The sequence below is a fragment of the Octodon degus genome, unplaced genomic scaffold (genome assembly GCF_000260255.1).
Source record: "Octodon degus isolate 3935 unplaced genomic scaffold, OctDeg1.0 scaffold00199, whole genome shotgun sequence".
Taxonomy (NCBI): domain Eukaryota; kingdom Metazoa; phylum Chordata; class Mammalia; order Rodentia; family Octodontidae; genus Octodon; species Octodon degus.
The window spans coordinates 3,070,383-3,081,797 of record NW_004524775.1 but is presented as its reverse complement, the minus strand read 5'-3'; the positions used below and the strand labels follow the sequence as shown (position 1 = coordinate 3,081,797).

The window sequence follows — 11,415 nt, the reverse complement described above, 5'->3', positions numbered from 1 at the left end:
GGACCTTGAAAGCTCAGAGTTGTTTTGCTTTCCATTGGCTCAGTCGGTACTGGCTTTAGGCCCACAGTTAGGAGGAGGAGCAAACCAGCTGCTAAAGGGAGAAGAGGTGCTGCCCGACAGCGTAGCCGGCCATCATGCTAGACCAACGCAGCTCTGGAGAAGACAGCACCCACAGAGGGTGTGCTGCGTAGGTGCTGTGCAAGCACAGCACCATTTAATGCAAGTAGCCGGAGCCCCCAGGGGCTACGTGTTTTGTGTCCTGCGACAGTGAGGTCACAGCCATGCTGTCACACGGTCCCTGCTCATGTCACATCACAAGGACTCTTCCATGTTGACGAAGACACAGCTGCTGTGTGCTTTCTGCAGGTGCTCTCCAGCCCGGCCTGTGTTCTCAGAAGCCTTCCTCTGCTGGTCACTGTGGCCCGCGGCTGGTGGGCGGGAGGCAGCACTTGTCCTTACTGACGCTTTTGGAACGTTCGCTATTCTGAGGTTGCCCGGCCTCCGGCTTTGGCCGTCTTTCCCTTGTAAACGTGAAGGGCCTTTCTGGCAGTGCAAGGGCTGGCACCTGTGGGATTCCATGTCACAGGAAGCCTTGCAGTTGCGTGCTGTGTGGCAGGATGCACCTGCGTTCAGCCACGCCCATAGCCCAGGCTGCAGGGAGAGGCGTTCAGTGGGCCACGATGCACATGGCTCTGTGCCCACACGGCCTTGGCCACAGTGGCTGGTGGTCATCAGCTGGGACCTTCCTTCCACCTAATGTACCATAGCAGGGGACACCATGTGGGCTCTTGTCCTAGGGTGGCCCCGTGCGACCCTGGAGACAGCCATGTGGCGAGGGCTGGGGAGGATGGAGCCCCTAAGAAGGCTTGCCCGTCAGGCAACCATAGTGATGCTAGTGCCGGGCACACTCACGAGCACTGTCCTGTGCATTGTAGTAGGCCTGAGCAGTGTCCCTAGCCTGCCCCCCTGGCCCCGGGATACCCTTGGCCGCGTCATCACAGGGCCACCTCTAGTGATGGCAGAGGCTCCCCAGGCTGAAAGCCCTGTTCAGCAATGAGGGCGCAGTGGGGGTGCAGCCCAGCCACCAGGTGGCTGCCTGCTGTTTGGTGTCCCGACCCTCACACTTTCTTGCCTCTGACACAAGGTACACAGCTGACCTCGGCCACGCTGTTCTGTGTCTTCACTTGCAGACCACGGCCCCTGGAGGGTTGCCAGGCACTCTGAGCTCCCACCTCACGGGAGCCTCTGCCGGCCTCCATTCTGCCCCCAGCGTGCTCTCGCAGGGACCTACCTGCTAGCAGTCAGCATGCAGTGATGGGCTCCTGATGGCCCGGCCTGGGCTGCCGTGGGCCACCTTGTCGCCAGCACTCCGGCCTAGCTGGGGGCTTCACGGACATCATGTGGACACTGCTCACAGGTGCGCCCCTGGCATTGCTGTCGGGAAAAGGCCTCAGACGCCTGAAGTTTACATCTTCATGCTGCGTCGGGCAGCTGGGAAGACGCGCACAGCCACGTGCCCCAGCGCAGAGCTCCAGGCCTCGGGGCTGCGGCTTCCTGAGAAATGTGGTAGAACTTAGCCCTGCACCCGTGGGAGGAGGCCACAGGAGGCAGTGTCCTGAGGGCTGCGTGGAGTCCCAGAATGCCCCGGGTCAGAGCAGGGCTGCCTGCTTCCCACCGTTGAGGCACAAGTGTTCTTTCGAGCTGAGACTTTAAAGAAGCTGTGCTTGCTGAAATCTGATGAGGTGGTCTTAGCACCTATGGGTGAATCAGGTGGTACTCTAGTGACTGAACAACTCTTTTTAAAAAAAACATTTGTTGAGACAAAATCTCACTGTGTATTCCAGATTGCCCTTGAATTTGCTGGGTAACTGATGCTCACCTCAAACTCGGTGATCCTCCTGCCTCAGCCTCCCAAGTGCTGGGATTACAGGTGCACAGCACTGTGCCCAGTTCTTTTTTACTTTTTTAAGTATATGTTTACAGAACATAATAAATACATATGTCATGATACATGAATATATTCTTAATTCTTTTTATCTCCCTTTACCCTTTCTCCCTGTTTCCTATCACCTGTCTTTTATTGTGAACAGCAGTGAGTCCCTACCTTCGTATTGCCCTGCAGATGCCTGTTGGCTTTCAGGTGTTTGTGACACTCAGAATCAGGGATGCCACCTCAGGCTATGCTCGATCAGCGATGGGCTTCACATTTTTGTAACTCAGAACTGCCTCATTCTGGGCCAGCTCTTGCACCTCTTCTGCTTGGCACCCTTTAGAGCTGCAAGTGCCTGCCAGCCTTGACATTTCTGCTTAAAAATTTACCACTCAATTGAAAACACTCCCGATCTGTGACTAGGATGCAACTTCTTTTTAAAAAAACTTTTATTTATGTATTTGGTATAGGGTCCCATGCGCAGCTCAGACTCATAGTGATCCTCCAGTCTCAGCCTCCCAGGGCTGGGATGACAGGCGTGCGCCACCACACCTGGTTTCGGTGGCCGGCACAGCATGCTCGGGGGTCTGGAGCGGGCACAGCGGTGGTACCAGGGTTGAAGCCAGGTCCTTGGATTTGCCAAGCAGGCGCCTAGACCGCTAAACTCTCTCCAGCCCAAGATGCAGTTTCTTGACCGAGCTGGGTCATAACTGCAACCCTGGCTTCCGCAGCCATGGGAAGGGTGACTGGGCTGGCACTGCCGTCACAGGTGCTTGTCTCCGTCACCCTGAGGTCTGACAGCCAGGAGGCAGCTGCCACTGGCCTGCGACCGTGTGGGGCTCGTGGCAGCTCTGCCGCCCTGCTCAGCCTCTCGCAAGCTGGAGCCTGCGTCTGTGGACTCCAGGCCTTTACTCTGGCTCCTGAGCTATGGACAGTTGCTGTGACTCAGGGAGTGTGTGCCAAGTCCACGTGACGGTTCCTGGTGTGCGACACTTGAGGACTGTGTCAGTTAGCTGGGAGGACAACTTAACAGTGGGTAACTGGCAAGTTCTGAATTTAAAGAGCCTACATTAAAGTTCCTTCTTTACCTTTCCTGCTTAGGTTTGTTCGGACAGTATTGCCATTTTCTCAGGAATTTCAGAGAGATAAACAGCCTAATGCACAGCCCCAGTATTTGCATGGATCCAAGGTAGGTGTTTCGTGTACATTCCCCTATATTATCATACACATAATTTGAAATTTAATTTTTAAAATTTTGGGCATTTCCCACTGTTGCCCCTGCGGGTCTCAAGTGGTCCTTGCCTCGGCCACCTCAGTAGCTGCCGGGATTACAGGTACATGTTGTGCTGGCTTGACATTTGCTTTAAATCATTCAGTTACCGTGACTTAAATGTATCATGCTTTGTTGAAAGTAGTTTTTCTTCCATTCCATTAACATCCTTCTGAGTAATGTAGAACAGGAACCCGCATGGTGACTTCTGCCTGAGGAGCTGAAGCAGGAGGTCTGCTTGGGCCCTGAAGTTAGAGGCCAGCCTTGGCAACAGAGTGAGAGGCTGACTTAAAACAGGGTAGGGAAGGCCAGATGTGGCGGTATATGCCTGTAATCCCAGCACTCAGGAGGCTGAGGCAGGAGGATCCTGTGAGTTCGACACCAGCCTGGGCTCAGAGTGAGTGCAAGGCCAGCCTAAATTGCATAGTGAGACCCTGTCTCAAAAAGACAAAAATGGGGCAGGGGGGAGAAAGCAAGGGGAGAGACAGCTCAGGAAGGCATCCCCCGGAACTAGTTTAGCTTCTATGGACTCTGGACATATAGTATATGTTGGCGTGTGTCCAGTCTCAGTTCTGCTATTAGAATGAGTGAGATTGTCTGGAGGCTTCAAGGTTTAAAAACACTTAGCTAAGAAGGTGCCGGCAGAGTCCTAGCAGCATGGTGAGACAGGGCCAGGACAGCCGTCCGAAGGCCAGGGTGGTGTGGAAGACGTGGAAGGCAGCTCTGACCTCCTCACGCAGCCAGCAGCCTCTTGTCCTGAGCGGACAGAGCCCCGCGCTGTGCCTAATGAACCTTCACAGAGGCCCAGGGGTATTACTGAAGGTTAGCGCTCACAGATTTAGCTAAGCAGGGCTTAGAGTAGTTAGGGGAAAAAACAGTGTAACTGAACGCACGGCCATTTCTGCTCACCCCAGGTCCCTAAACAGCACATTTAAGGTGTCAAGGCATGAGGGTAACTGAAGGACCTCGGGACTGGGAGGATGGCAGGGTATGCAAACACTGCGCTCTACAGAAGCTGTAGGGTAGCACTCAGGGGTGCGGAGACGTGCAGGCCTAGGCCAGGCCTCCGGATACGGGGCACCATATTCAGAGCACACCTAGGATCCAGTCAGGGACAAAGGAAACACTGCACAGTTGTACCAGACTGGCAGCTACAGGAACCCGTCCTTTGTGAATTTAACAGTGGCCTGGTGAGTGGGGGCCCTCCAACAGCTGTCAGGGCTTCCTGTGCTGGGCTCAGTCTGGGTGTCCAAGGTGCTCCCCAGGTAGCTCAGTCTTCACTCACTATCAGCCCCGAGTTCAGGCCACTGCCTGAGCCAGGCGTTGCCTCTGGGACAAGTCCTCTCTGGGTTTGGCTTTGTCTGCAGGGAAGTCAGGAGTGGCTTCTGGCAGCCGAGGCAGTGCCGGGGTGAGCTTACGTGGAACATGGGCCCGTAAGAGTCCACTGAGGACTTTTATGTGGTTTTCTGGGGTGTGTTGGGCATTGAACCCACTGTGCACAGACACCTTACTAGAGGTGGAGCTCCAAGGACAGGGCGGGCAGCTGTTGAGCGCAAGAGCCAGACTCTGGTTCTTCCAGGCTTACGGCTTGGGGCTGCTTATCAGGGCAGGATCACAGATTCTTGTGTTGGCAGATGAGGCCATCCATGGTCCACTGACACTCAGGCCCTGCTTTGGGTCCAGCAACCACCTGCACATCTAGCGATGTGCTAGGACTACCTGGACTCAGTCATTGGTGCTCACAGTCACACTCTGTTGGAGCCAGAAGACCAATCAGAGTCCTACAGGGTAAAAAGGCACCAGGCTCAGGCCTCTGCAGGTCTCCCCGGAGTCACATATATGCTCAGCACTCTACCCCGGGAGTTGTAAACTCTGACAGGGCACAGGAAGGCAGAAAGAATGAAATGAAATGGAATGGACAGGGCGCAGGGAGAGGACGGGGTAAAAAGCATTAAGGCGTGTCCTGTATCCAGTGAATATCCAGTAAGTTTTTGCCTTACAAAGGGCTTATGTTCCAGGAGACTGTCCCCAAGTTGGATTCTTTCGTATCCGATAAAGTGAGTCTTCCACAGAGTTCACAACTCAGATGTTCCTAAACTGAGGGCTTACTGCAGACATTTGAATAAATGAAAGAAGAAAATGGGCTTAGGCCCTAACATATCGGGCGTTATGTGTAAACGTATTAAATATAAACAAAGCCCGGCGTTGTGGTACTGTCTGCAACCCCAGTACTCTGGGAGACAGAGGCAGGAGCATCATAGGTTAGACACCAGATTGAATGGCTTAAGAAGACCTTGTCTAAATTTAAAAAGGGCTGGTTATTCACTCAGCGTGAAGACCCTGACCCTCTACTTCTGTGAGCCACTGACTGATGGATAGGTGATATGGTCCAAAAAATTCAGTTCTTGGTAACGGTCCGGGTGGGTGTAAAGTAAAACCCTGGAACAAAGACACAGCACTCATCATAATAAAGTGAGTGCGTATATTACTACCATGGATACTAGCTAGTGCTAAAGAGTCAAACCACCAAGAAAATAGCAACTCCAGATGTCTTACAACAAACCATAGGGCTTCTGCACTAGACACAAAAGCTGAAAACCACGAAAGGACGGAGGAACATCTCCACCCGAGGGCCCCTAGGTGACCAAGCAAACACAGAACGAGCAGCAGCCGAGGATCTGAGCTGCCAGGTTCACCAACAGGACCTGGCAGCTCATGCGCGGCACCCCAGCACAACACAACACAGTGCTTCCAAAGGGCCAGGAGCATTCACCAAAACAGACTATGTCCTGGCTCACAGGGGAGACTTCATCAAAAGTGAAAGAACTGAAATTGTGCAGTGTGTTCTCTAAGCACCATGAACTCAAACTAGAAATCATTTAACAAAAGATTTTTTAAAATTCTCCCAACGTTTGACGGTGAGCACACTTCTCCATAACCAGGGGTCAAGAGGCAGTCCCGGGAAATTAGAAAGTACAGTCACTGAAGGAAAATAGAAAATAGCATGAAACGTCTAGAATGTGGCTCAAGAAGTGTGGAGAAGGGGGCCGGGGAGATGGCTCAGTGGAATAAGTGCTTCCCTGGCAAGCGCACAGACCTGAGTTCAATCCCCAAAAAAGAAGTGTGGAGAGGGACAGCAGCGTGAATGTGACTTTAGGGTCTCCCTGTGCTCTGCTGTGCCCTGGTGGAGCTCGGCGGGCCCCTCCCCGTGCTCCCCCAGCCCCTGGGCTGCCAGGCTTCTCCAGGTTCCACTGCCCCATCAGGATGTGTTCTAGCAATTTTGCTTTTCCCGACAGGTTGAAGACCTCTGTCCTGTAAGGGCTGCACGTTTGACAAAGTCATCAGATCATTAGCTCAGGGTGTTGAGTGCGTCCTGTTGCTCTCCTGTGTGTGTGTGTGTGGGGGGGGCTTGTTTACTACAACTCCGGCGCTTGTTCCAGGCTCTGAACCTGGCCTACTCCAGCATTTATGGCAGCTACCGGAACTTTGTGGGGCCGCCACATTTTCAAGTCATCTGCCGGCTGCTTGGCTACCAGGGCATTGCGGTGGTCATGGAAGAGCTGCTGAAGGTTGTCAAGAGCCTGGTGAGTTGCCCTGAAGTAGCTTCCGTCCCTGGCCAGAACCACCAGAACACCTCTCTGAACTGAGTCTCCACCAGGTGAATGATTCCATTTAGTTGCAAACATTTCTGATACTTCAATTTTTCCCCCATTTAAGAAAGTAGATCCACCACACTTGTAACCTGTGATACCAGCCACTCACGAGGCTGAGATGGAGGAATTCACTTGAGCCCAGGAGTTTGGATCCCGCCTGACCTTGTTATTTAAAAAAAAACCTGAATGCATCCAGGTTATTTTAACTGACTCACAGAAGGCATTTTTTAAATTACCATATTGCCTTCCTTATAAGAGTATATTACTCTTATCACCAAGTATAGATTTTCATGTCACTCCCATGGTTCAGCCACCAGTCAAGAAAAAGCATGAGGGGCCAGCCACATAGCTCAGTGGATTAAAGTGCCTGCTTAGGCAAGCGCAGGGACTGGGGTTCCATTCCCGGCATTTCAGGGCGTGTTAAGACAGCGACTGAGACCGGGTGTGGTGGTGCACGCCTGTGATCCCAGCACTCGGGAGACGGAAAACAGTCCGATCTGTGTAGTAAGACCCTGTACTAAATACAAGAAATAAAAATAAAGAAAAAAGCTTGAGACTGCGGCCATCTGCATGGCGTGGTGATCGAGGAAATGAGATAGCTTTGTACGTAAAGACAGAGGCTAACAGAATTGTGAGAAGTGCAATCTCCAGCTGCACAGGTCAGGATTGAACTTTTAGAACCTAGCAGGTTGGTCCCTGATCCTAAGACCTACCAGGCTGTGCCAGGCCCCTGCCGGAAGTTCTTACCCTCACATGTGACAGGCCTAAGGACGTGGAGATTCCTGGCCTGGGGCTGAGCACGAGTGACACAAGCCAGCCTTGAAGCTGTACCAGACCCACAGAAGAGCCCAGCGCTGCCCACTGTCCTGGGAGGGCTACAGGGCTCTTGGTGGCGATGGTGCATCTGCAGAGAAGGTGCTTGACAGCCCTGGCTCTTTGCTCTCTTCTGGCACCCGAGAGGCCCTGTATCTCAGGGGCGGTGTGATTTATAGTGTGACTGTGTCCAGCCACGTGGGGACACCTGGTCATAGCTCCTTCCCAGTGGAATTTCATTCCCTGCCAGAGCAGCACCACAGACTGTCATCACTGCACGTTCTGCCAGGAGATACCTGTTCACAGTGGTGCTGTGGCCAACAGCCTTTGTCTCCCTAGCTCCAGGGCACGATCCTGCAGTACGTGAAGACACTGATGGAGGTGATGCCCAAGATCTGCCGTCTGCCCCGGCACGAGTATGGCTCTCCTGGTGAGTTGGAGGCCTGGGCTGTGGAACTCACAGTGGAGTTTGTGAGGGAAGGAAAGGTCAACCCTTAGGCGATAACAGGAAAGAAAGTTGGACGTTACTGGTGGGAGAAGATAAAGAGCGTAAAGCGGAGCCTGCCTAACACTGACACCTTCCCACCAGGAAGCATGTGGGCAGGCAAGTGTGTCAAGGGCCCAGCTCTAGCTAAGGACACAGGGAAGGCATGTCAGACAGCAAGGGTTAGGTGGGAGGATGTCCCAGCTCCAAATGCTAAGTCCCTCCCATGCCCTTGCCAAAGAGTGCAGGGAGCTTGACTATATCAGCTACCACCCTCTAGGGCTGAGTCCACTAACCCTGAGGCATTCCCCTGGTCCTGTCAGATGGGGGGGGGGGTGTCCACACCCAAACCTGTCCCGCGCGCAGGATACAAGGCTCTCAGCAGTTGTGTCCTCAGGGCACCTTGTGGAAACGCTTCTGATGGGCTAAATAAGCAGCTGTAATGGTTTCAAGAAGTACTGTTTCATGATAAAACTGAGCTGGAGGAACCTTCGTCTGTTAGGGCTGGTTTTTCTCTTATGTGGCAGTTTCCTTCTGAAAGTGGCACAGCTAAACACTAGCCTTGTCTTTGGTCACTGGAGCCCACGTGCGGGTCACTGATGGGACACTGACCTTGTGGGTAGCCTACTGGTGCAACCTGGCACCTGGACACAGCTGTCATTGTTTGTCTGAAGGCACAATGAGGGGACTGCTTTGCCTCCACAAAGGAAATCACATGTATTGTGGCCAGGCCTTGCTTAGGAGAATCCAACTTCAACACGCTGCAAAACAGATGAATAATGTTGGGTAATAAAATGACAAGGCGGGAGCTTCAAACATGGCAGAGGAGCCATTCAGGTGTAAGGCACTGACAGGCAGTGAGACAGCTGCGCTGGCAGCCCAGGACCTGAGCATGCTGAGGAAGGGGCTGTCCCGGGCACAGGGCAAGGAGGACTGTGAGAAGCCCTCAGCATGACCTGGGCATGAGGACTTTCCACTAATGTGAGTTTCAGGAGGGCATTATTTAATTTCCACGTGTTTATGGAGTTTTTGTGTTTTCTTTTGTCAGTAATTTCCAACTTCATTAACTGTGGTCTGATAATATGGGATAATTTCAGTTCCTTTGCACTTACATAAGTATATTCTGTGAGCTAGTATATAATCTATTTTATTCTTTCAAATGTATTTTGTACAGGGTCTCACCATGCAGCTCAACCGCATAGTGATCCTGTTTCAGCCTCCCCAGAACTGGGATTACAAGCGTATATCACCACGCCCAATCTTGGTGACTGGCTTGGCACACCCAGGGAGAGGCTGGCACAACATGTGGTACTAGGGATCGAACCCAGGTCCTTATGCTTGCCTAGGCAGGCGCGTAGACCTCTGAGCTATCTCCACCGCCTATATAAGGTCTATTTTAGAGAATGCCCCATGTACAGTTGAGAACATGTACTGTGATGTTACTGGGTGATGTTACTGGATAGAGCTAAATCCATTTCTTTGTAAGTGTGGTTCAGTTCTGTTCTTTGCTGTTTTTGCCTATTTGATCTTTTTGTGACAGTGGGGTGTTAAAGTCCATTACAATTGTGTTACTGCTTTTCATTTGTTGAATTTTGCCTTGTACAGTTGGGTGCTCCCGTATTTCGTGCATGTATGTTTATGATTGTTACCTCTTCTTCGTGCAGTTTTTCCCTAACAAGTACGTAGTGACCTTCTTTGTCTCCCTGGATCATTCTTGAAGTTCACATTATCTGCAAACAACAGCTACCCCTGCTTGTTTTCTGGGTTCCTGTCACATGGAGTACTGCTCTCCATCTTTTGACTTTCAGTCTGTGAATTTCCTTTTGAGTTCAATGTTTTCTTGTATGCAGCATTTTGTTGGATTTTGTTTCTTGATCCACTCTGCCAATCTGCTTCTTTAGACTGGTGAATTGAGACCATTTACACTGATAATTATAACTGATACGTGTTGGCTTAACTTTGTCATGTTGTTTTGCTGCTATTGGTTCCCTACTTTTCCTTTTTGTTCAGTTGCTTGCTGTGCTTGGTGCTTTATTTGTATTGTGCTTGGAAATGTCATTTCTACCTCTTCCTTTATATCTTTCAGTACTCTTTGTATAGTTGGTTTGGTGGTCATGAATCATGAATTTCTTCAGTTGTTCTTTGTTGTGAAAGTATCATTTCTCCACTAATTTTGAAAGTTTTCTGCAGGTGACATCCATTTGGAAGTTTTCTTTCAGGACCTTAGGTACTTTATTCCAAGCTTTTTCTGACTCGGTTGTTTGTGTCGAGAAATGTGCTCTGATTCTAATGGGTTTTCCTTCATTGGTGATGTTTGTTTTCTCTAACAGCTTTTAATATTCTGTTCTTTGGCAGTTTCTGGGATGTTGCTTATTATGTATCTAGGTGTAAATTTATTTTGGTTATGGTAAGTTTGGGGTTCTGTATGTTCACTTAACTCTATGTCAGATTCTTTTCCCATGCTTGGGAAATTTTCTGTTACTACACTTGTCAACAGGCTTTATGTCATCTGTGTTGACTCCTGCTTTTTCATTGACATACCGTTTTTCTTTGCATTGTCTTGCAGCTGTTGAGCTGTTATTTTCTGCTTCCTATTTTTTTTCCACTTACATGAGATATTTTTAATATAATCAAATTCACAGAAACAAAAAGTTGGATGGTTATATGGAATTTCTTTCTGAATACTGGGGCAGGAAGGAAACGGGAAATCCAATGGGTATAATTTCTGTTACACAAAAGGAAAAAAATTCCAGAGACTTGCTATACAATACTGTTTACAAGAGTTACTATACATTAAGCTTAAATTTTTCTTAAGGTGGTGGATCTCTTGGAAGTTTTACGATAATAAAAAATAAGTAAAAGGGCTAGAGCTATAGCTCAAGGGTGGAGCACTTACCTAGCCTACAAGAATCCCTGAGTTTTATCCCCAGCACCACAAAAAAAAAAGAAAGAAAAAAAAAAAAAAAAAGACGAGAAAAAAAAATCTTTGTAGAAATTATAAACATTAACCAAGCATAATGCAAAGTAAACATCAGAAAAAAAGCAGTATCAGAGGACAGTCAGTGATAAAAGTATATTACATCAAAAATTAAAGGGGCTGGAAAGATGGCTCAGTGGTCTAAAGCACCTACTTGGAACTAGCTTGGCAAAGCATCAGGGACCGCGGTTCAATTCCCCAGCACCACATGCCAGCCAGCCCCGCCCCCTGGTGGGCTGAGCTGGCCACACACACACACACACCACTCTCTCTCTCTCTCTCTCTCTC

The 11,415-nt window shown here is 50.2% G+C and overlaps 1 protein-coding gene across 1 annotated transcript in view; it reads left to right on the top strand.

Annotated features, from left to right (window-relative positions):
- Positions 1–11,415, top strand: part of Cyfip1 (cytoplasmic FMR1 interacting protein 1) — a 74,069-nt gene that overhangs the window by 53,737 nt on the left and 8,917 nt on the right. The window contains exons 23-25 of the mRNA XM_004644450.2: positions 3,032–3,119; positions 6,641–6,784; positions 8,006–8,096. Coding sequence (XP_004644507.1) covers positions 3,032–3,119; positions 6,641–6,784; positions 8,006–8,096 — 323 coding nt within the window. The remainder of the gene's footprint in view (positions 1–3,031; positions 3,120–6,640; positions 6,785–8,005; positions 8,097–11,415) is intronic.